This window comes from Teleopsis dalmanni, chromosome X, assembly GCF_002237135.1.
Source record: "Teleopsis dalmanni isolate 2A chromosome X, ASM223713v2, whole genome shotgun sequence".
Lineage (NCBI taxonomy): Eukaryota > Metazoa > Arthropoda > Insecta > Diptera > Diopsidae > Teleopsis > Teleopsis dalmanni.
This window is the reverse complement of record NC_051848.1, coordinates 12,124,496-12,150,534: the sequence shown is the minus strand read 5'-3', so window position 1 is coordinate 12,150,534 and position 26,039 is coordinate 12,124,496. Positions and strand designations below refer to the sequence as shown.

The window sequence follows — 26,039 nt, the reverse complement described above, 5'->3', positions numbered from 1 at the left end:
ATTCGGGATTTTTGGCTGCTAATAATCTTAATCTGCAGTTGTATAAACTTTCTAATGACAAATATTTATTTTGAAAATTATAATATTTTTCTGAAAATACTTTTGGATTAAGACATATAAATATTTGTAATATTGTATATAACTTATACAAATATAATATGTACAGATACCTTGAGATGAAGCCCTAACTTAAAGGCCCTTTGTATACAAATATAAAAATGTGTTGTTGGAAAGTTTTTTTGTGAATTTTTATGTCTTTAAAAATAGAGACATTTTTCAGTACTGATTCACACTTATTATTTATATAAGTTATTAATTGTGTCTTATTTATTTTCTGAATAATAACGTATTTTCAAATCTATTCAATTGGTCCTATAATAAATATATGCTTATACATTTACTGTTACTTGAGTCAATTGCCTTTTGTAGCGATTTTTGACTACATCATTAAGTAGAAATAATATCCTCTAAATATACATGAATTTGTAAAAATATATAAGCAAATTTTACAATCATCTGTATACGATACGTATAACATCGTCGCCCTGAAAAAGGCGTCAAATAGAAATAATTATACATATATAGACTAAAAATGTAATAATAAAAACTCAATAAAGAGTTTTTTATTCAATAGTTTAATTAAGTCTTATGTAACAAAAATATTAGCTAAAAAGTACAGTCCATTACATTACATATTCTGATATTTATATCTGCTAATGATAATTATTTTCTGTACTCACCTATAATTCCAATCTCTATTTCCAAACCATTCACTGTTTCATTTACTACCACAAGCATTTCCCTCTTTCAAGTGTGATATAAGCATAAGTAGGTAGATAGATAGAAAAATGTGCTCTGTGTTATCGAGCTATCTCGAATCTGGTTTATGAGCCCTTTCCTTCCTTTTTCCCTTAGTACTATTACTAGTTTTCTAGAAATACTTCTAATACTCCTCTTTATACAAGTATGAATGAGAAGTTATAAATGCGCAGATATAAGCTATAAACAAATAAATTAATGAGAGAAACCATTCTTTTTGCTATGAATGGTTTTGAAACCATTCATAGTGTGATATAGGTATGTAGGTATTAGAAGTTAGTGGGACAAATAGTGAAGTACACTTATTTCATTTGTACTTACTTGAAAGTAAAAGTAGTATAATGATTCTTTGTTTATAACAATATTCTTTGCGAAAATAATAACTTTAAGCCATTTTATCTAAAATAGCTAGAAGAATAGTTTTTTATTTTATTTATGAATTATGCTTAAACTATTATTTCGTCTCTGTAATTATTATTCAAGAATTATTTTGATTGAGAGCGATTCTAGGAATAATATCAGCATTAACATATCTCATTGAAAGTTCATTATAGCCTCCTGTTACATCTACTTTCTATATGAATGCATACAGTATAAAGCTTGGGGACACGTAAATCCAGAAAGAGTTTCTACGTGCGCTGTAGGCGTATATACTCGTTTAAACAAAAAATAAAGTTTCATTTCCTGCCTGTTTTCAAGTAATTATTTTATTAATTATTTAAATATTTTGCCATATTTATTTAAATATGTTAACTTCTATTACTTTTAGTAAAAAAAAATTGTGATATAAATAGGTGTAAATAATATAATTTTCTTTCTAATAATTTTTTTTAACACAAATTCTTTTTGTATCTTTAAGACGGTAAAAGCCACACCCACGTTATAGTAACCATTGATGAGATATATATGTATACATACATATTCTTATAAATGCTTAATTTTTATTTTTTATTATTAAGAAATTTTTCAGATTAAATATAATATTGATCTATCATTTTATAATAATTTTGAAAATTTTTGTATTTATATCAAACATTTTTTTACCACCAAAAACTGCTTAAAGACAATTTTTTAATTTTAAACCTGATAATGCCAATCAGTGCTCTTTTCGATAGATGTTTGTGGAAAAGATACAGTATACTATATATATTATACAATAGTTAGATAAAAATTTATAATGCAATATTGTGTACTCGCATTAGTTGTTCTGCTAGCGAAATTCTTCTCTTTTGTTACATTCATTATGCTAATGGTATTTTTAAGAGAAAGACCTTAGGAGTATCTCGATATATTTTTATCTTAAAGCGTTAAACGCACTTATATATTTATATAATTGAAGGTAAGACTTTTTTTTTGTAAAGAATGACTATCCTTTCGAAAGTAAAAGCTGGTTAAAATTTAAAATAAATTATTAACTACAATTACTAGGAGAAAATCTTTCTATGTTTATATTCATCAAGAGGTTAGGCTTAAGTAAGGTAGTATAATCAATAAATTATACTTCTGAATGGAGAATACAATATTTCTAATTCACTACAGTTAAAAATATAGTGTTTTGCTGAAATCAAACATATAAATCTTTACTTAATTACCTTCGAGTTTATATAGCTATGCATTCTTCTAGATTCAATAGCTTCAAAGGGTTTGAAATATCTTAATAATCAACAATTTTAATATTATTTTAAATATTTTTTTAAATATTTTTTTTAAAATAATATATAAAAAAGTTTATTGAATTGAAACTATTTAGAATAATTATAGAAAATGTTATCTTGGCTGTTACTATAGTTTATCATATGAATATGTGTCCATACAACATTTTCGAAAACTTTTGGCGTAGTCTTGTATTCTATCCTCATCGCAATACTCCGACATGAGTTTAATATAATTAAAATCATGCCAGTCTTTTATAACACAAGTTAAAGAAGTTATTACTTTATTTTAAAAGAGTTTTTTTTAGGATTTTTTATACATTTTTTTATCCGTTATAGATATATATACATATACAAAATATATACTTATACATAAATTAAAAGTAATTGTAATAGGAAACATCAATAAAAAATGTTGAGTAAGTCAAAACAATAATTTATAAATTAAATTATTATTGATAACCCACCTACATATGTATATAAATATATATGTAAATGTGTATGTCACATATTTATATAACAGCATATACTGGAAATATAAATCAAAACTTTAAATCTTTATTTTCACTACATACATACATACATACAAGCATATATACATAGGTACATAGATACATAAGTGTACCTTCTTTTCATCTGACTTTGATTATAAAGAAAATAGAAAAAGTACTTGTCAAATTTCTTGAAATGTTACTGCAATATACGAGTATATATATACCAGAATATATATATACATACATACATATATATGTGTATATAAGTCTTTTTACAATAAATATTGCAATATACATATACATATATGTAAACTTATTTAAGTTATTATTAACGCAGATATTGTATTAATTGAAAGTAAATTAAGTATAATAAATGAACTTAGTATTTTAAATACTAAAATGTATGTATATAAATTGCCATATGCTGAATATAACTATGTATAATTTATATTTATACAATATAACTTATCTAAGTATATAACAATACCCACATAACCTATTTGTATAATAAAATTTATTAACTAATGTATTAATTATAAAATTATTCCTGTCTTGTTTTATTTCCGAGCATTGTATTTAACTTTAAGTTGAGACTGGACTGGACATTGAAGGTAGTGGTGAGTTAAAATACAAGTCTATAATAACTGTAGAATTACGATCACAGAAATTCAGATCACAGAAGAAATGATCATATTTGTTAATATTTTGTATATCAAATGAGTTTTAATAATATGTAAAATTATAATTCTCTAATTAACTTAGCTTCATGCAAAAATCGCTAAAAGATTTTTTGTCCATACTCCGGCTAAAAGTGATTGTCAGATTTGAATATATAAAATATCTTTAAATAGTTCCAAAGACTATAATCTAAATTGTGAAGATTTTTTTGGTTGACTCCTGTAAAGAATTATTGCATTTTGCAACACTGCTGATGTAGTTCTATTTTTAAATTTTTTAGCAAATAAATTAGCAACTGAAAATGGAAGAAAGGGCTTTGATGGATTCATCAATTCTTCGTTGTCAACTTTCTCTGTCACAAAAAATGACTGCAATAATCAATTAGAAATGAACGGGGTACCAACTCCCAACGAAGCGTAGCACTGCGACCAGATTGATCTTTTGTGCTGCCATAATCAATCACAACCCCATAATTCTTGAACTACTTCGGTTTTGTTTGTGTTTTCTTATTTCAACGGTACTGATTAGTGACAATAAAGATTCTAATTATTTGTTTGACTAGACTCATAACAAATTGTACTCTGCATTTCCTTCAAACTTACAGCATCTCTTTTCTTTTCATCGATCCTGGCTTTAATGTGGTAAATGTATATATATTATATACTTCATAAATAGTTCGTTTTCATTCCACATCATAGACCATTAAAGTTTTTTAAGTAAGCACATGAGGCATAGAAACTTTAAAATGCTTATTCTTCAGTTCCAGAGATAAGAAGAGATCAGTTCCATTTATCGCATCTAAATATCCAGAACAAAAGTAAGTATAAATTGCTTATTATAAAGCTAATCACTAACGAAAAGAGTGAATGAATACACGTTTAACTCAATATATGATGATATAATTACCTGCTGAAAGTTTATTGACCCTTCAATATGACAGAATATTTACTATAATTTTTTTCTAATTTAGATATTGTTTCATTATCAAATAATTATAATTCTCTATCGCTTTAAATAAAATTACCAATAGAAGCAAAACAGAATGCATCCCTAAGTGGTTTATTGTTTAATATACAATTTTAACATGGGTTGACGTTATGGACACATTGTTCTCGTACTGTTTTATTATTCAGCCGTAAGATTTGAGTGTGTAATGCCTTAATTTTTTATTCTAAATAAACGACTTGTTTATATAATAAACATTATGTGATATAATTACATTATATTTGTCCAAATGTTTGCTATATGATGAGAGGCTTTAGATTTTTTGTATATATATGTATATATTTTTAATCTAAAGAGATGTAAGTCTGCTAGTCTGTCTGTTCACTCCTATATACACTGCCATGCACTTGAATAGGGATAAGTAATTGAATATATTTCGTTATAGTTTTCTATTAATCTACTGTTGTTATTGTCATGTGGTATGCTGTTTTCTAACGAATCGAGTATAGGCAAAGTTTGAAGATAAGAGAGACACCTTGATAATTTACCGTTGTAATTTATTTTCAATTTTGCTTTTAACACAAAACAATTGCGTATAAGGAGTGTAATTCTACGTTCAGGTCCATTGCTGAAAAAATTTGAAAAAGCAAGAGTGTAATACGCAATTTTCTTAAAAATCCGTCAAAGTATGGGAATAATATGAAATGCCAAAAAAGCACTTTCGCGTTTTGTAGAACGGCGGAGAGAACGAAGAGCTTAAAATTCAAAAAAAAATCACCACTTAATACCCAACGTAAAGATTCTCGTCAAGGCTTTGTTCGAAATTATATGACTTGGAAGAACGAGGCGTACCGTCGTGTTTTCAGATGAAAAACGTTTCAATTTGGATGGACCTGATGGTTCCAATTACTATTTTCATAATATTCGAGAAGAAGAACACTTCCTGTCCCGTCACCATAACCGTGTGAAAGGTGTTATGGTATGGCGTGCCATATCATATTATGGAACTTGTAAGCTGCAAGTTGTGTCCTCTAAAATGGAAGCAACGGATTACAAAGTTTTGCTCGAGAAAGAGTTTCCTGAGGTAAACAACATTTTCAGACCATTATTGTGGACTTTCCAGCAGGATAAGGCCACAATCCTGGATTCGGCAGCAAAATGTAACTTCACTGAACTGTCCACCTTATTCTCCTGATCTGAATATAATCGAGAATTTATGAGAATGGTTAACAAAAAAGTGTATGAGTCTGGGACACAATACGAAGACATACAGGCATTACCAGATGCCATCAACATAGCCTGCAGCGAAGTATGTATCCCTAAATTACATCAAGGCAATATATGACTCTCTTCCTAATAGGATGTATGAAGTTAATTCCATAAAAGATGGCTCCACACATTATTAAAATAATTAAATTATGAACATAAATAATAAGTAAGGTCTACAATTCATGAAAATTTATATACCATTTCTTGAACACTAATTTTAATTCTAGTATAGGGAATAGGGATCAAGTGCTATATAAAAATATGTAAAATATGCAGAGCTCGTGAAAAAAAAAATGTTTAAAAATATTATGTTAATTTAAAAAAGTTTTTTCTTTTAATCCAATACAAAATACAATACTGAACAAAAAAAAATATTTGTCTATTGATTTACTTTAGTTGGATTAGTAAAATCTTTGTGTATTCGTAATAAAATACTTGTCCCTATTTACGTGCATGGCAGTGTATGTCTGTTAAAATGAAAACCATTTTGAGAGCAGTGGAAATCATTAAAAAAAAAGTAATATGTACTTTCTATTAATATGAGTTCTTATTTATATGTAGTTATTAATAGGAAAACGAACCTTTAAGGCCCGTCGGAATCGTAGAGTCCATATGTCTATTAAAATACAAAACATTTTCTTAGTTTTTGAGCCTGTTAAAAAAAATTGTACAAAGCCATAACGGAAGATTTCATGTCAGACTGCATATGATAGCGATACTAAAACGCTTTTGTCTATTTAAGCCTAATTACTTATTATGTTAAGAACTCAAGCAGAGAGGACTAATGCAATTTATTCATAAAAAGCGATAAGTAAATGAAAATGAATTTATAAGCTCAAATTAAAATTCTTGGAACAGATAAGTAGTACTTGTCTTGTCTTTCTCATAACAAACATTAAATAAGTCTAAACTAACATAATTATCTATAATATAAAAAAAATGTCATTCATGTTAAGACGAGTTTCAGCTTACTCTATGGTAGTAACACTTGTGTGGAAAATGTTATAATGATTTGGACTCCATAAATATTTAATTCAAATCATCCTAAAAGCAATGGTGCTTTGAATATTGTTTGAATGTATCTCTTATAGATAGAATCATTTCTTTTGCTTCTTATTTATTTAATCCCATCAAACTTTAGTTCTCTTTTGTAGCTTGTCAAATGTAAACAAACGCTGTGCAAGGAGAGACAAAGTCCACTTTCATTGATACTTAATGATGTTTACCACTTGACAGCTAAAAAAACGACAACACGTGCGGTTGAGTGTATTTCCCAGACTTACCCAATTTTTCAGACGACCAAGGCGATTCTTCGAGTCAAAAAGCTGGGCTCCTACATGTGTCTCAATAAACGGAGGAGTAAATGCATTGGAACTATTTGTCTACATATTGAAACACTCGACAATAGTATTTACTAGTTATTTATACATAAATATTCCACTACTATTTTTGTAGTTTATAATTTATTAAAAAGATTCAATTGCTTTAATTTAACCTTTCCATCTTTCATATTATTGAGCTAATCTTTGTTTATACATGTATAAATATTAGTTGTGCGATTTGTCAAATTTTATTGTAATTTATATTTAATGTATTCTTCTTTGTTCTTTAATACATATAAATTATTTGGTTCCTTATATGCAATAAAATGATTTAAGTTTAGTGCTTCATTAAAAATATGAATAAAAATTTTTATAATTGAAGTGTTTTTATTTTAAAATACATAGTTACATATGTTTTATTTTAAAATAGTCAAATTCATTTTTGTTATAATAAAACTGTTATATTTCAATAGAGATCCTGCTCTATTAAAAAGATTTTATTTAATAAAACAAGCATTTAACTTACATTTTTGACAAAAAAATTTTAACGAATTACAAACAACTGCGTCACATAAACGATAAAACTTAATTTTAACAATATATATAAAATAAATGAATTTATATTATATATAGTATTTATATAAATGAGAAAATAAATTATTGATCTAATACGTACAAATATATATTTACATACAATAATATCAAAATTGCATCAGTAAATCCTCAATTTTTACAGATTTTTTTATATAATTGAATTTGTTTTTAAATGCAAATACTAATGAAATAATTGCATTATATTTATTACATACATGTATATAAAATTTTTATATTATAAAACAAATAAAAGATGTGTTGCACATACATACATTATTGCACTTGATTATTATCGCCAAATATAAAACATATACCATATATTTCTCAAGACTTGCTAGTTTTTATCAATTTTGATCCAAAATGGTTATAGATAGGCAAATTAAAATATAGGGTACATTTCATCTGAACTTTAGCACAAAGATTATTTATGTATCGCCAGTCAAACGTTAAGGATAAACTTCCTAATGACAATTGTATATATTTAACATTTTTAACATTGAAAATGTTTATACCTGAATTCTACGAAAATTTTTAAATGTAATGATTAATGTTATTTCGGTGCTTTATATTTAAGTTGAATCTTTGCTGTCAAATATTAATTTGCTTGGCAAATGACAAAAAATTAATTAAGTAGGGTTATTTATATCTATTGTTTGCTATTTTTGGTATATATAAAAATTATATGCGAAATATAATATCGAAATTGACAAAAATGTACATTTCTTATATTTTAATTTAATTAAAATAACAAACGTTTTAGGAACAAAAAACTTAACACTTTTAGTTTAATTTTAAGGAATCACAAAAAATTAAAATAAAATTAAATTAGAACAAAATCAAGAAATAAAATAAATCATAATATAAAAATAAAGTAAAACAGATTAAAAAATAAATAAAACATATTAAGAAATATATAAAACAATAAACAAAGCCCACTTCATAGGCTTGGGCTTTGTAGTGATGATTATTTTCAATGTCTGATTAATCTTGTAAATTATGATTTTTTTCTTTTTCTTTCCAATACTTTTATAAAGTCTATAACCAAAATCTTCAAATTTCATTACAACTTTCACTCCTTAATCTCTATATAGTGTAAAGATTACTAACGCAAACTTGAGAAAGATCATATTGACGAGTTCTAGTTTTTTCTTTTAAAATGCACAGGAGATTTTAACTCTTCTCATGTTTTAAAATCAGATGACTTTTTCTGTTCTTGAGAATATCGATTACTTTGTGTTTCTGTTGACTAAGTCACCAACGATCAACAATTATTTAACAGAGCTTAAAATTATACATAACATTGAGGATATCACTGTTACAGATAGTTTATTTCTTAATTTTTCTATTTACTTACTAAGTTAGAAAAGAGGAAAATAATTCAACTGACGCAGTAGTTATTATACAAAAACAGCGTTGCTCTCTCATCTCTCTATATTTTCCTTTTTCATTTAAAAGCTTTTAATGCATAATTATTTTAGGATGTGAATTTATGTTATGAATTTATATGCATTCTTCGTTCTGGTCTTTCCTAGAGCGGATGCAGCTTCGTGGTATGAACTGTTAAAGCGCTGCGTTGAGTAAAACGTTTATCACAATACGGACAAGTATATGGCTTCTCCCCAGTGTGCGTCCGAATATGTTTCGTGAGATAATCTTTCACACTGAATGACTTCTCGCAATAACCACAATGATATGGTTTCTCCCCTGTAAAATAAAGTAATGTATAATATTTCAATTACTTAGCGAAAAGGCTTAATATTGCATAAATTATATAAATTTAATTATGCAACTTTACACAAATTAAGCATTTTCCTTAAGGTGCTATATATATACATGTACAAATATATTTTGTATACATACAGCAATATGTAATGAGAGAACATTGAAAGTAAAAAAAAAATATAGAACGTAATACCGAGCCAAGTCAAGGAAAGACTAAACCTGTTATATATATTAAACATTCACAAACACGAGTTGTTTATTATATTTGAGACTAGGGTATTTTTAGATCTTTGAATGAAACATGTTACATTTATTGTAAGACTTATGTCTTCATATACAGAAAGGATTGGTATATGCTACTCAGTCATACCGAAATGTAAAATAAGTTTTTTAATATTACAAAATCAAAATTCTCAAGTAATCAAGGTGGTATTAACTTTGATTAGGTCGAAAATAATTATAAGTATTAATTAATCATTTATAACTAATGATTAATTTGTACTAAAAATTTGAAACTAAAATGATTGAACCCATCAGTGGTTTCACCACATTAAAACGAAGAGATTTTTACACCTGGCTCATTGATTGCACTATTCCTCTTTTTAATACTCCACATTCTGCAAACATCTTATCCATTAGATTCTATTCTTCCCCCTCTTTTACATAGTGGCCTAACCCTATTTATGTTATCTGCTTGATAGGATACAACTACAATAACAGCTGATCTATCAACTATATATGTGTAAGTGTAAGTATTGAATAACTTTTCAGCCAACCATTTGGCTTTGATTTGTTTTTGGAAGTGTTCTAGGATCTCGAAGTTGCATTGGTTACGAAACATATGTTATTGATAGTTAGCATAAATAATTGGCCATACACACAACACACAAATTGTTTTCGGAAGTAACTTACATTGTATTAGGAAAATTCATGAAAGCTGATAGTGTAAAAATGTTAATATGTTTTGCATTTCATACAAAAGAAATAATATATTATATTAATATAAGTTGCCAACGGTGACAGGACAAAGACTTGACTACCTAGGAAGCGGGATCTTGGTCCCACATCAAATAGGTAAAATTTAGCTCACCGCAATTTCGAGGTTTTTAAATATTCTAGAATTGTTTTAAGTGCGCTTTTTGGTCGAAGTGCATTCATAGCCTATTATTGAATAATAATAGTATTAACTTATATTACTTATATTAAAACACAATTGTTTTCTACAAAATAAAAAAATGTTAAAAATGTTAAAGTTAAGATTACTTTATTTAAAATTAACTTTTACTTTTGTATAATAAAGATAATAAAAGATTTGCAAAAATTAAAATAAATTATTTTAATTTCTCTAAACTCGCAAATATAACCTGAAGCACTCCTACAATTCTATGCAGGAACATTTTAAAAGCACTTTTAACACGCACATTTCTTAGGGTATAATGTGCCTTATTTAATAGTCGTTTTAAGAGAGTTTTTTTCTTCTTTTTGGAGGCTTTTTGTTAGGTGGATTCTATCAACTTAAGTTCTTTTATTTAGTCATATACAAGGATAAACCAAAGTAATTTCATAAAGAATATAAGATAACAATAATAACTTTATCGCAATTATAATGCAAATAGTTAAAATAGCAAATGTTGCCCTAAAAATCATTAAATGATACTTAAACTATTGTACTTTGTGTGATGGGAAGACCAAAAAACTGTTCTAACTGAAAATAGTAGTCTTGACGATAAAGAATAAATGCAACAATAACTTTTTTGGTTATAGAACCTTGTCAGCAGATTCTATATATATTAATTAAATATTTTTCCTTATGTGGTACCTGCAAGAAATATTGCTGTTATATGCAAAGGCAACTATAAAATTCAATAATGAATGTTTTAGATATGTAATGGATATTTTAATTAATGCATTTCAATTAGTACTGCAAATGGTTGATTGATTGAACAATTAATATTTCAATAATTTTAATATATTACTGAAGCTCAAAAAGAGAGCACATATTTTTTAAAGGTTTTATGCAAATGGCCTAATTCTTATTGAAACAGTTAAAATCTGGTAGCTCTATACTGAAAAATACTGAAAAGATTTATTTGTCTTTTATCACAAATATAATTATTCTAATATATAATTATTCTTCTAATAGTTATGCTTCTTTTGTTATGAATTAATATAATATACAATAACATATTTGAAATTAATAATTGGTCCTATGAGTTAAAGTTATTAGACTAATTTACTCAATTGTTAAAGCATCACAAATATAACAAAAAAAAAACAAGCAACTTAAAAATTAAATTATTGGCCTTAAAAGACACATTTTATGACGATTAATTTGATATGAGCTCGTCGGTTTATTTAATCTAACTTCATAAATATAACAACCTTGAATTTATCATATAATTTATCTTTTAATAATAAAATAGTTTCATCTTTGCACAATGCATTTCTGTATATTACTTGGACCCTGAACTATCTAAATTAATTCAATAAATACTTTCAAAAGTTTTTATCGAAATTTTTAAAATGCTATATAAGCTACATTTTTAGACATATTGTCTAATATAACAAACACACTCTAAAAAGAAAACATTAAATTAAATTAGTAAATACTTAAATTTGGAACGTAAAAATGTATAACTTTTCAAGCAAACGAAAATTGTTTATAAATGAAATTAGCTTGGACTAAGTTCATAGCCGATATTCTTACTGTCTTATTGTCAACTCAGAATGATTACATTTGTTAAATAATATTGATGGAACATTCAATAAAAGACTCTCCTGAATTGAATGAAGTCAATGTCAATGAGATGAGAGAATTATGAGTTCAATTTATAAGTGAAAATTTGATTAATATTTGAAATTCGCCCAATTAAATTATTAAGCGTTTAAATAATATATAAATATATATGTATATATTACTACATATAAATTCATCTATATATAGCAATATATATAATAATTGTAATTTATTTGATATAAGTGGATTTGTGGAATTGACTGAATTTTAGCTGAATTTGATTTTGCAAAAAAATCTCTCACCCGTGTGAGTTGTTAAATGTTTGTTCAGGTAGTCCTTAACAGTGAACGCCCTGCCACAATAGCCACATCTAAAAGGTTTCTCACCTGTATGAATGCGCGTATGCTGTTTAAGGGTGTTCGATTGTGTGAAAGACTTGCCGCAATATGAGCACGTAAAAGGACGTTCTTTAGGCGTAACGCTGTGCAAAAATTAAGAAAAAAAACACAGATTTACTCCATTTAAAATATTAATTACTAATAATAATGAAATAAATAAAAATTTGTTTACTCTGCCTCGCCAGTGTGCACCTTGCGATGCATAGCAAGTGTTCCTGGAGTTTTAAATGTTTTCGGACAATCAGCGCACTTGTGGCGCACTTTATTTCCTGATACAACTGTAGTGAGACCATCACCAATTATAGCAGATGTGTTTGTTGGAGACCCGATATTTGCAGGCTGCTGAATAGTAAATACAGGTATAGAAGTTGAAGCACCATCACTGCCGTTATCACTAACGCTTACAGGCTCTTGCTTTACAACTACATGAGGATAAGGATCGCCAATTCCATTGTTTTTATTAAGTTTCACGGTAAGTGGTGGAACTTTACGTTGTATTTCTTCTTGCCTTTCATCAGATTTTCGCTCCTGCTGATGTTGTTGCTGTTGCAATTGAGGTTGTTGAATTGGAATATGTAATGGATCTTGTTGCTGAAGTAAAGTTTGTGCTTGATGGCGTTGTGCTTCGGTTCTAGATAAAGAGTTTATATCTACAGTTTGTATTGATGGCACTTCGTTTGCATTTTGTCTTTCTGTTTGTTGCCCAATATATGCATTTTGTGCAATGCCCAAACTTGCAGCGTTGCAAATTGAACTGCAATGCAGGCATTTATATTCGTCGTTTTCCTGAGGACTGATTGTAGAAACTCCATACATACCACACGCTAGACAACGTGCTACAAATGTTGTTGCTTGGTGAACAATTCTATTATGCTCATCAAATTCTTGTGCTGTTAAAAACTTTTCATCGCAACTATGACAGGTATAATCTATTTTTGAACTATTTGCTTCAACATTTTGTAGATTAGGAGGCATTATAATTCCACTATTGCCTGTTATTATTCCATGACACTGCTGTATATGTTCAGCAGCATGTTGACGTTCTACATGTTGTGCGCACATTGGGCAAAATTGCGTGGACGTACTTATAATGTTATTTGTTTCCATGTTGTTACTTAGGTCTGGTAAAAAAGATGTCTTGAGAGTATCCAAATTTGATAATAATGCGGATCCATTATGTTCAGTGCGGGGTAATCGCAATTCTTGTGTATTTGACGATGATTTAAGCATATTATGAGTAATATTCCACACAGTTTTATTAAACTGAGCAATGAGGAATATCAATCGGGGTAAGAGCTAAATTAGCAGCACTGTAATTTGATTGAAGTAAGAATGGAAGTCAGTATTAATTATATATGCTTAACTTCTTATATTTTGTAAAATTGCAACTACTTTGTCATTTTTCTGTAGGTAACTCACCTTATATCCAAATTGAAAATTTAGATCTATACATCAAAGAAGCGATTTTCTCACCTCCCGCAAAATATTGGGCATTTATATTATTTATTTTTTTAAAAACAGTGCACGCAAAACACACTCATGATTTTGAGATTGACTTATTGTTTGTGTTTTAAAACAACTTGACGAGATACATATGTTAAAAAATTTGTATGATATATAAATGTCTATTGAAAATGCAATAGCATTTTTTTGTAATTTTTTATATATATTGTGACATTTGTGCCGTCATTTCAGCATGGGACTAACAATAGCGTTGCCAATTATATACAATATTATTGGCAGGTTTTTTTTTTTGATTTGTTTCAATGGTGCAGGTGTATTATGGCTGTGTGCGAGTTCGAGTGAATTGATGTAAAGTAAATTATAATTTCCTAGAAGTTTTCTGCACTGCACTTACGTAAATATCTATTAATTTATTTATTGCACTTATTTATTACTTTTGTTAAAAGTTTTCAAATTTATTTCTTAAACATCTTATAAAATTTTCACAATGGTAACACCTAATTTATCAAATTTTTATCTAATTTACCGTACTCGAAATTCTGGTAAATATCAACATTCGCTGACAGACCGACATAATTTACTATGTCCTGCAATTTACCATCAATTTACTCGAACTCACACACGGCAAAAAAAAAAACAACATAGAAGAAACACTACTTGTAATGACATCTCTGGAAGAATTGGACACTTTGTGAGGCTTATATATGCAAAACATGTAATAAAATTTAAAGTTAAAGTTTCTTTGCAATTATGTGTAAAAAATTTTATTTTTTACACGATTATCAATAAAATTTGTATTTTCAGACTTTTTTTAATGTTAACAGAAAAATATAATAAATTAAAAAGAATTAAGTATTATTTGTCAAATAATTTTGTACATATTCCCAAAAATCATTCACAATAGACGAAATTGTAGTCTTGACAACCATGCGATTTGGGTTGCTTATTAGTTAAGCGATTTCAAACATGTTGGACTAAATAAGCCAACAGTGTTGTTGTTTCATATCTTATTTTTAAAATAAGCATAATATAATAAATATTATATTTGAATGCATACATATTTACTTTGTATGATTTAAGTTATAAAGTTTAATACTAAGGACGTATGTGAGTTAGGCTAAGTTGATGCTAAACCAAATAGGACTTTTCTTGGGATTTTTGCACTGCACACATATAGCCATTTATCAATAGGTATCGACACATCACTATATTATCGGCACTACTTAGAATTTCCATCATTTAGAACGCAACTTAGCCTAACTCGCACACGTCCTATATATGTATTCTTAATATACCGATCTTACTGCAATGAATTCTTAATATTACAAATTTTGTTTTATGAATTATATGGATATCAATCATATTTTAGTGCAAAATTAATGTTAGTACATAAAACATAAAAATCTTTATATAAACATTTATTAGTTAAAGCTTAATACTCACATCGATTTCAATATAACAATCACCTGGCAACACTGCTTAATATAAACGAATCCAAGTTGTCATCAAAATATTTTGGTGATCCACTACAACGTAATAATAATGGCTGAAGAAATTGATGAAGATAGGTTTTACCATGAAGACTTTAGTACAGAATCTGATTGGGAAGTTTTTAACGCACAACTTGGTGAGCTATTTCAGAGATGGGAACTGTCATATGAGCAATCTGAAACAGAAATGCAACAAAATGAACTTTTTCAATGTCAATGGACTACACAAAGCGAAAAACTCGAAATAGATAATAAAAAAATAACTATTAGTTATTATTCTGCAAATGTGAATAGAGAAGAAATTAAAGATTATGCCAGCTTTAATAAGAAAAACGCTAAACCTACATACCATAATGATCTCCTGTCGACGAGAAATACCTTTGACTCTGCATTGAATGAGCATATGGACGAGTGTCATACCTTAGCACGTTTCTATGGACTACGGAGCTTCGTTGTAATCTGTCCACATACTCAAAGTTCTCCGTATGTTTTTAACATGGCAGAATTTAATTTCTTAAGCTCAGCAAATGTTGTTGCAGTTGAAAGTGGTGCTCTAGTTCCGATTTTTGTACATGTTTATAATCCAAAATGGAATTATTTTATTGGTACTGGCATATCACAAACTTTACGTACAAATTTCAATGTTATTGCAATCGATAAAGCTCCTGCTGAATATTGTTATTTAACGGGCATTTCAAAATTATTTAAAGAAAAACTTCCAAAAAACTTTTTACAAAATATATCTGTCGCTGTTAGAATGACATATGCTTTAGCAGACGTAAAAATTCTTATTCCAATGCACATTCCACCGTTTGCACATTCAACAACAAAAAGTGACAGTGAGGACTTGGCTTCAAACATAAAAAAACTTACAACATGCAACTTCATTGCGCTACCTTATGGATATTTTCGTAGTTCCGAAACAGAACAATTTATTGTTTGTATTTGGCTTAATATATCTGATAACATTATTATTGATTCACCATATCACTCTGATTTTACGGAATCAAAGGCACCGAAGCGAATATTTTATTCAAAAGCACGAGCTACTTCATACATGTCAAGTTGTTTAAATGATTATACGAACTTAAGTTCTGTAACACAAACATTGGAATCTATTATTGGACAAAACTTTTTTAATAATACTGATAGTAATCAGACTCGTAAGACTTTTGAATATATGAAAACCTCACAATCGTACACGAAAAAACTACCTGGTCCTATTCATGAAAACGAATTGCATCAAATGGTACTCTATTTATTTCCTGAACATTTATTTCCATATTCGAGTGCAAAGAATAACAAGGTAACTAAGAAGTTATGTTTATATATGCATACCGTAACATTATCAATTGTATTATATATATACATATACATACATATATATATATTTATCACACAGATGCGTCTTAAGTCAGCAGTTCCAGATTCTCTTGTATACCGCCTGAGTTGTTTATTGGCAACTTGTAATTCTCATCTTGGTGGTGTTAATGGCATGGCTCAATTGTGGGTTGCATTTACAAGAAATTTGCGAAATTTCTGGGATAATTATTTGGATATACCTGGGTAAGTTGTAATAATATCAATTTGTAATATTAATACAGAATATTTCATTATTTTGATTATATATTTTGTTTTGATTTCGTTTGCTTAAGACACAATTTTATAATATAATATATATTTTGATTACATATTATATATATTTTGACTATATATTATATATATTTTGATTTAGTAGTTTGCCATATAAGTTTACATAAAAATAATTAATGTTATTTTTTTTTGTCGAATGTGACGCGTTTTATGACGAAAGGAAACTGGAAGGGTTCATACAGTAATAAAGAAGCAACAACAAAAATTTTATTAATTTATTAAAATTTGGCTGACCATACAACGCTGTTTCGAGTTTTGCCAAGTACTTATCGTCAGTGATTTTAGGAAATATTCGAATTTTTATTTAATTAATTTTTCGTCCGTATATAATATGTTGGACTGCAAGCGTAAGACTTAGAACTCGTGCCTGTCAAATTAGAAACGATGAGATTAATCGTGTTTTTCCACAAGTTTGTGCAGTCACAAATTTTCAATGCTCAAGTTTCAAGTTTTTTGTCACTTTATTTGTAAGTGACACTACCCAAAGCACTTACCATGCTTTTTAAATTAAAATAACTTTATTAACTACAGCTTTATTTGGAAGCACAAGTTCCACGAATTGAAAGTTATTTTTGTAGTTTCCTATTTTTATTTTAAAGCTGTTCTTTAAATAGTTAATGTTATATATTTATAACTGGGGTGTTGAATTTTAATTTTAACAAAAATTGACATGTAGCCGGATATGAAATAGATAAAAACCATTATAAAAAAAACAAATATTAACGAAATTATAAAATTGCTAAAATTTGTTTATTCAGTTTAGAAAATATAGAGACTTTTTAGTGTTTTATACAATTTTATTCTTTTTTTATTTAAACAAAGTTATTCTTATACAATTATTTATATTCGATGTTTTAACACCTTAATCAACAATATCGTTTATATATGTATGACCTTAGCATAACTTAGTGTATATAATAACATGTACTTAAATATTATCATTAATTTAGTCGTATTTATTATATAGCTTATTTGTATAGAAATGTATAATATATATATATATATATATATATATATATATATATAATTATTTTACATTGATTAAATAGCATTTCAAGTAATTTTGTTTTATGTATATAAACAACATGTCTTGTATAATATAATTTATTGTTTATCATAAAAAATTTGATTAATTGTGTGTCTAATTAAATTATCCTAAAAAATCTTACATAGAGAGTTAATGTAAAGAAATATATAAAGCACCCTATGTATGAAAAATTTCTGAACATTTTCATTATAGTTTTTAACTAGTAGAGCGACTTACTCTACTATTTAGAGAATATTTTTGTCCGACTTAATCATTTTATATATTTTATACAGATTGCAGTTAACTTATATGAGTAATAGAAAAGTGTTGCTTTAAAAAAATATATTTGGATAGTGCAGGCAATGTTGATATAATAGTTAAAATTTACAAAAAAAAAAAAATTCAAAATATAAATATTAAATGGTATATAAGATTTGTTTTTTTTTTTAGAAAATATGTTGAAAATTAAATACTACATTTTCCTAATAGAGGAACACTGCTTTTCCGGCACTATTCATAATTTTACACTTTTTAGTATCCTATTGCCATGAAAAATAAAAATGTAGATGTCGTTATTTGGGTCACTTTGAGTGCGTCGAAGATATGAATATATTTATTTTTTTTAAATTACAAATAATTAAAGCTGTTATTATTAAATATTTTTATTATTTTCTTCTCACTTTTGTTAATAATATGTTTTTTAATATCCTGAGTACTGCAACGCGTCTTGCAAAGTGCCAACCTCAACACAATGTTTAAAAGTAGACATTTCACTTCATCTACATATTAGAAGATAAAAGTTTTGAGTATTAAAAGTTAATTAAACCAATATTATTTAATTTAAATTGATTGAGAATAAATGACTGGATTTAGAGGAAAACAATTGGTTTTATAAAACTATAAATTGTTAACAATATTATTAACATTTAGTTTTTATTCGAAATGCTTCACATTTAATAAGTAAGCAAGCATGGAAGTTTTCCCAGACTAAAAAGTTATAAAGTATTAAACTAATTGTAGACTATTATAGATACAATCAGAAATTATGTACACTTTTGTTTTTTTAATTTTTGTATGGTCCCATTAATAATGTAATATAAAATTGAAATGATTACAGAATGTAAAGTCATATTCTCATAAGGGCACTAATCCATTTCGAGTTGTTGGATTTCGAGCCATATAAATTTCCATATCGTGATCGGTCCAATTGTCAGATGTGTCGCAGTAATTATTTAATGTATGCGTAGATCCGGCTGTGGAATATCTGCAATTTAAACAAATACAAGTGTTATATGTACGGTATATTCTTCACATTTTAGGAAAAGATAGGAAATGCAATAAAAAGGATATTCTTCTAATTAAACCAATAAATTTGTGAACTCCAAAGTACAATGCAATATGATAAAGTAGTTGCAATTATGGTCGCGTTTTCGATTTGTAGCTGAAATAAAATGTTATTGAGTTACATGTCACTAATATATGTTTATTATCGGTAGTTTTATAATTTCCTTGAAACCATCCGTCTGACGGACATACGGACAAAAATCCTCTCTCTAACAATGTCAAGTCAGTACTGTACAAAATAGATAAAAACTGTTGACATTTATGTGAAAAAGCAGAAGATGATATATGCAAATAATATTTTATTTATTTATAACTTTTTACGCGTTATAAGATGTTCATTGTGATGCATTGTATAGTATGAGTTTCATAGTTAATGCAATAATTGAAGGATCTTGTTGTTAGGAAAGTTTGAATTTTATTAAAGAAACGCTTGTGTTCTATGTGTACTTAATAGACCTTGTTGTTATGAAAGCTTGGACTTTGTTTGTTGTACAACTTAAATTCTATATATACTTAATGAATCTTGTAGAGAACGTGTGGAGTTTATTGGTGATAGACTTGCAATAATGTATGTCGATATGAATCATTAAACTATATTAGGCATTTGAACTTTGAACTTTGAACCTACTGATTTAATGATTGAATCATAAAATGATATTAGGCTTTTAAACTTACCTACTGCCCGGACGGTGATTATGTATATGTGTAATGTTTAGGTTTTCACGAGATCTGGAACGTGGCCGTGAACGTCGAGTACTTGAAGCTATGCTTGTTGGACCGTGAATTGAACCAGCGTAAGATGCTCTTGACATTCTTTCAGAAGCTGCTGCTAATGATTGACGGGATTGCCGTAACTCAGGACGATAATTAACTAAATTTGATGGAAATGCTGAGCCCAAATAACCGCGATGTGAATTATTTGAGAAGCTATGTTGTGATTGACCATCAGCAATGGAACTGTTTATTTTTTTTTTCAATGAGAATGTGATTTATAATGAGATCAAAAACTAATGTAAAATGGAAACTATGAAGAATATTTGCTATTTCATATTTAATGTCTCATCTAGAGTTTGTAAAAAAATTTTGTATTTGCACTTACCGGGGTTTACCGACTTTAACAGGCATTCCGGAAATGTGACTACGCATATCATCTTGATTATCTGTGGAGTAGATACGTGGTCTTGGTATAGATCTTCCACTGTATGCTGAAACTTGATCCCATTCCTTTATTGTGAACAAAAAATAAAATTTAGTTGGTTTATAGTGGTTGTTTTTTAAAAATCCTATACTTGTTCTCATATAAAATCAAAAAACAAAATTGTTAAGATTTAATATTGTTGTTGTTTTTGTTATAGTCTGTCCTAACAAACTCTAACAAACAACACATACATAGTGCTACAAGACTTTTCAAAGGTGATATAACTTTAATAAACAGGTTGCTCTCGTTAAATTAATGGAGCTTTGTTACTTGGCTTCTTTGAACAAATTCTATCAAGTCTAGAGTTTTAAAATTGATTATATTTGGTTACACATATATCTTGTGAAAGAACACCATGTGCTTTAATATCCTTCAAGACTAAAAAAGAAGTTTTATATATTTTTTTATTTAACTAATACCTTATTGTTAAAGGCTGACAAAGTTGCAATTGAACCCAGTGGTCCAGGTGAGCTCGCTGGTCCACAGCAGTTCACCGGTAAACGTGCAATAGGCAAAGCGCTTTTCTGTTGTGTTGTTTGTAGTTTTTGGGACCGTCTAGGTACATTATTCATTAGATTTTATGAATAAAAATACTCTTTAATTTAGGGGTTACCTGCTTGCTGCAATAAATACTATGACTGCTACTATAATCGTTCCACAAATACCAGCACTTGCAGCAATTGTTATTTTGTCCATATTTGAGGTTTGAGATGACTCCGTACGCACCTCCCGACATTGCTGATAGGGTACTGTCTCGGGTGTAACGTGCAACTCCTCCAACGATATCACGCAAACAATTATGCATTCTTGAGCGGGTACATTTTTAATTTTAAATTCTCGTTCAGTAGCTTCTAAAGGTGGACCTTGTTTAAAAGATTTTTCTCCAAACAATCTGTAAACAACGCGGAATCCTAATATATTAACTACATTTGAGTCCCAATGTATGATAACTGAATTATCTTGTCGAAATGCATTTGTTACTTCCACTTCAATGGCATCGTCGACGCGATTACCACGAGCTGGTGGAAAACCTATGACTAAAGGTGGTCTTTGTTGTTTATTGGAGGCTCCAGTGTCAAAACTCGGTGCTGATGTGCCTTGTCGCCAACCTGGCAAATGCTTGACATTAGAGCTAGTTGCAACTGCCGTCGAACCAATTGTAGCAGATGAGTTTAACAAAGTTCGAGAATTGTTTACTTGATGTGTGGAACTTGTAGAAGGAGCACCGGCTATAGTAGATGCAGTAGCTTCGATAGATTTTGTCTAAAATATTCATACATTTAATTTGCAATTTTATATTTTCAATTAATATTTTTTCCACTTACTGTTGTTGGAACTGTTGGAGTATTAATAGTTGGTTTGCCTACTGTTGGTGCTATTTTAGTCACAGGAGGCCGGGTTTCAGTTATAGGAGGTAAGTTAGTAAGTGAAGTATTACGCGTGTCAGAGTTGTTGACAGGTTCTAATGGCGAAGTATGATTACCAGCAGAAATTGTATTTGGTTTAATTGGTTCTGATGCTATTGTTGGTCGTTGTGCAGGTAATGGTAATTCGACTGGTGTAGGGTCTGTGCAAGTAAACTCTTCAGGTTCAATAGAATAAAAACCTCGATCACGAAATCGATTTGGAGAACCACAGAATTGAGGATTGCGTTCTCGTGATGTTACCTTTTAATATAAGCGGATTTGAAATTGGTCATTTGGTTGTGATGTTAAAAATCATTAACTTACTTGTAAATCGACATTGCGTATCCATTTTGCTACCCACTTTAACTTACAGTCACAGTGTAAGGACCTTCCACCTAGAGACAAACCACGCAACGTAGAGTTAAGATGTAGAAAACCTTTTTCGGGGACTGTTGTCAGTGGATTACCATCCAAAGCTAACAAAGTAATACTTGGGTTTCCACGAAATGCTGTTTCTGGTAATGTAGTTAGTAAATTAAAACCTATGTCCAAAACTCGTAATTCTTTTAGTGAATGTACAGCTCCTACCGGGAACTCTGATAAAAGATTATTTAATAAACTTAACGAACTCAATGTTTTCCGAACACCAGCAAAAGCAGTTTCGCCTAAACTTTGTATTAAATTTCGTTCTAGATTTAAAGCTGTTAGTGAATCTAAACCATCAAAAATACGTATTCCACCAGGACCAGGCAGTTCTTTGATACCGTTTAGTGAAAGATCTAAAAATGCCAAACCCTTTAAACCTCGTATGCTATCGGGTACACGTCGCTGTCGTGTGCCTTTTAAGTTGAGGTTCTTTAAGCTTTGTTCCAAGCCACGAAAAGCGTTAGGCGATAAAGTCACGTTATTGTCATTCAGTTTTAGTGTGGAAAGCTTTGTCAAACCTATAAATGCATCATTTGGTATAATTGTTATTCGGTTTTTAGACAAATCGAGCAAATTCAATAACGAAAGCGCATTTATTGCATTTATTGGAACCTCAGTTAGAAGATTATCTTGAAGATTAAGATTTTTAAGTGCATTTTCTTGGCCTTTAAATGCATCATTAGTTATTTTTCTAATTTTGCAACTTGACATTTGTACATTGTGTACACTGAGATTGGCGAAAATGTTGTCTGTTAGTTCTCCAACTGTAGAATTATTTATATATATTAAGTCTATAGGTTGTTGTGTGGCAAACTTATTTAGTGCATTGAGTAGTAGCAGAAAATTAACCTGTAAGTGAGAAAATAAAATGTTAACGTTGTGATTTCTCGATATAATCGATTTACATACCTGATCACATTGCACAGATAATTCTCGTCCCAAGTTATAGGCACAAATGCAGGACGTTTGTAATTCTTCCACATCCTTTTGCCAAGGACATTGACTGAATGCTGATCGAAAAATGACTATGAGCGATATCAACAAAAAAGATACGCCTTTCATGTTGTTGTTGAAATTGTTATTCTATATGTGATACTATATAAAGTCTATTTAACCTGAAAATAGAATTTTTAAATTAATAAATCTTGTTTCTGGTATGTTACGTATAATCTTATTAAAAGTAATTGATTTCATTATTTTATATTTAAAGAATAATAGTTATAGGACAGAAACTGCAAACGCTAAAAAACACATAAAGATAAGTGAGTATCTGCTCGACTTAGGACAAAAATTTTTCAAATAAAGTGTGTAAAAGTTCAATAGAAAACCACATATATAAACAGATAAATGAAATCAAGTTTCACGATTACAAATCGAAGAAAATTTGTACTTTTAATTTTTATTTTTTATTTTAATGCGGTTAACATATTAATGTAATTTTTGTATCTCTGTAACTTGTTAATGTGAATACAATATATATATATATTTTAGTTATCCTTCCATCTCTTATTTCTGTTTTATATGTTAATTCTGTAATTTCGGATATCTTAAAATGTTTACTTTCAGAGTTGGATCAGGTTTTCCTGACCATCGCACCTGTTTGTTGCATCAAAAACTACAAATGTTAAATATTTGTATAAAGCGAAGAAGAGAAAGAGACTTCCCTAATGAGATGAATAAAAGTACCACGGAAATGGAAGTTGTGGAATCGGATAATGACGACAATGAAGATAATGAAAATGACGAATTCTATGATTGCGTTAATGAAGACTTTGATAATGGCATAAAGTCGGAGACAGGTAAACAATCAACGAAAGCAGAGGGCAGATTGAAACGTTTAGGTAATCTGAAATTATTAAATAAGGATGAGTATTTGTATATTCCAGTAACACAAGAACCTGTGATAAAAACAGAAGATCAATTAAACAACGAATCGGAATTGCTATTGAAATTAGAACACGATTCAGGTTAGTATCTTAATACTAATGTTTAATGTTAAACAATTTGAAACAAAAATAAAAATAAAAATGAATCATATAACAAATATAAAAACAAATTACAATTATTTTTTAGATACAAAAACACAAATAATGTGTCCATCTTTATTATCTGATATGGAAGCCTTCAAGGCAGCAAATCCTAGCGCAGAAATGGAGGATTTCATACGTTGGTACAGTCCAAGAGATTGGATTGACACAACTAACGGTTTGTAATATTTTCCTAAACACCAATAAACAACAATTAAATAAAAAGTCAATATTTTATGAACAGAGTCTGGAGAACCTGTTGGTGAATTAAGTACGCGTATGGTTACACCTGGAAACACTTGGTTAACAGTTTGGAATGAAGCTCAAGCAGTACCTGCATGCAAACAAGTAATATATATCTGGTTTTGTTGTAATATTTCTTTAATAAAATTTTATTCATAGAAACGTTTATTCGATGATACAAGTGAAGCATTGAAAGTACTGCAATTTCTGGAATCTTTACAAATAAGACAGATTCTTGACTTAACAATAATTCCTTTGTTGCATTCGGCTTTACTGCAATTGGAAGACATACTGAATACATCTGGAGTTTTACAAATGTTCAGTGAGAAAACGCTTCTATTATTAAACGACTTAGAATTGCTGTCTCTGGAAACAATAAGAGAAGAGAACGAATCTTGCATCGCATCTTGTTTAAAAGATATTTTAAATAAGTTCAACGCATTAGAAGTTGATTTCTTTAATTACAAATGCTTCGAGCATAAATATAGCCCCAACAATGATTTAGAAAAAATAAAGGAGGTTTTCCAAATAATACTTAAAAACGGCTGTTGCAGTGCAATGAATGATATTAAATTGAATGATGGTAGCTCGAAATTAATAAGGAAGGAGTATGTGTTGCGTACAAAAGGAAGTAACGATTCAGCAGAATCTGATGAAATTGGCCCACAATATTTGCGTGCTATTGTTACTGGTGAAAAAATGCGATTATGTGCAGCTTTCACTGAGAGCACGACATTTATATAAAATAATAAATAACAAAAAGGTTTATATTTTTTTAAATAACTAAATTAAATAGCCAACTATTGGCAATAAAAAATAAATTTTAACTTTATTTTTTAAAAATTCCAATAGAATTGTATGTCGCTGACATCATATAAAAACGTTAGATTCTATTGTATGGCCCAACTACAGCTTTACTTCCTATGCCGTCGCCCGCTCATATGTGCTTATGCATTAACTTACATACTAATTTTATTCCTATTGATTTGTAACTCTATCCCGATGAAGTGAAAAGATTTCTTTGCTTTAACCCAAGTTCGTTACATGAAACACCCTTTTCCTTCCCTCATCCTGCTCAATCCTTTTCTGCTCTTTTCTTTATACACCTACATGCACCTATTATTATCCTCA

General features: G+C 28.7%; 3 protein-coding genes across 6 annotated transcripts; 1 reads left to right on the top strand and 2 right to left on the bottom strand.

Moving 5' to 3' along the window:
* Positions 1-8,653: 8,653 nt before the first annotated feature.
* On the bottom strand, positions 8,654-14,243 carry LOC119687847 (chorion transcription factor Cf2). 3 transcript variants are annotated; one of them, XR_005253271.1, is made up of 5 exons: positions 14,050-14,243; positions 12,803-13,940; positions 12,535-12,713; positions 9,128-9,477; positions 8,655-9,054 (listed from the first exon to the last, which is right to left on the bottom strand). XR_005253271.1 is itself a non-coding variant. In XM_038102361.1 (4 exons), exons 2-4 carry the CDS (start codon positions 13,858-13,860, stop codon positions 9,302-9,304), a joined length of 1,413 nt encoding a protein of 470 aa, XP_037958289.1. In that variant the 5' UTR covers positions 13,861-13,940; positions 14,050-14,243; the 3' UTR covers positions 8,654-9,301. The 3 variants fall into 3 exon arrangements, 2 of the variants coding, with proteins under 2 accessions (XP_037958289.1, XP_037958290.1); XM_038102361.1 differs by having other exon boundaries at positions 8,654-9,477; XM_038102362.1 differs by having other exon boundaries at positions 8,654-9,477; positions 12,619-12,713.
* A 1,319-nt stretch (positions 14,244-15,562) lies between these two features.
* LOC119686997 (rab3 GTPase-activating protein catalytic subunit) lies at positions 15,563-25,706 on the top strand. The gene is made up of 6 exons (XM_038101132.1): positions 15,563-16,890; positions 16,987-17,150; positions 24,205-24,605; positions 24,712-24,843; positions 24,910-25,013; positions 25,068-25,706. The coding sequence occupies exons 1-6, from the start codon at positions 15,637-15,639 to the stop codon at positions 25,650-25,652; spliced, it is 2,640 nt and encodes an 879-aa protein (XP_037957060.1). The 5' UTR covers positions 15,563-15,636; the 3' UTR covers positions 25,653-25,706.
* Positions 18,698-23,995, bottom strand: LOC119686996. Of its 2 annotated transcripts, XM_038101130.1 has the most exons (8): positions 23,548-23,995; positions 22,537-23,487; positions 22,132-22,473; positions 21,420-22,069; positions 21,226-21,361; positions 20,708-20,832; positions 20,284-20,565; positions 18,698-19,528 (listed from the first exon to the last, which is right to left on the bottom strand). In XM_038101130.1, exons 1-8 carry the CDS (start codon positions 23,698-23,700, stop codon positions 19,399-19,401), a joined length of 2,769 nt encoding a protein of 922 aa, XP_037957058.1. In that variant the 5' UTR covers positions 23,701-23,995; the 3' UTR covers positions 18,698-19,398. The 2 variants fall into 2 exon arrangements, with proteins under 2 accessions (XP_037957058.1, XP_037957059.1); XM_038101131.1 differs by lacking the exon at positions 20,284-20,565.
* Positions 25,707-26,039: the final 333 nt, after the last annotated feature.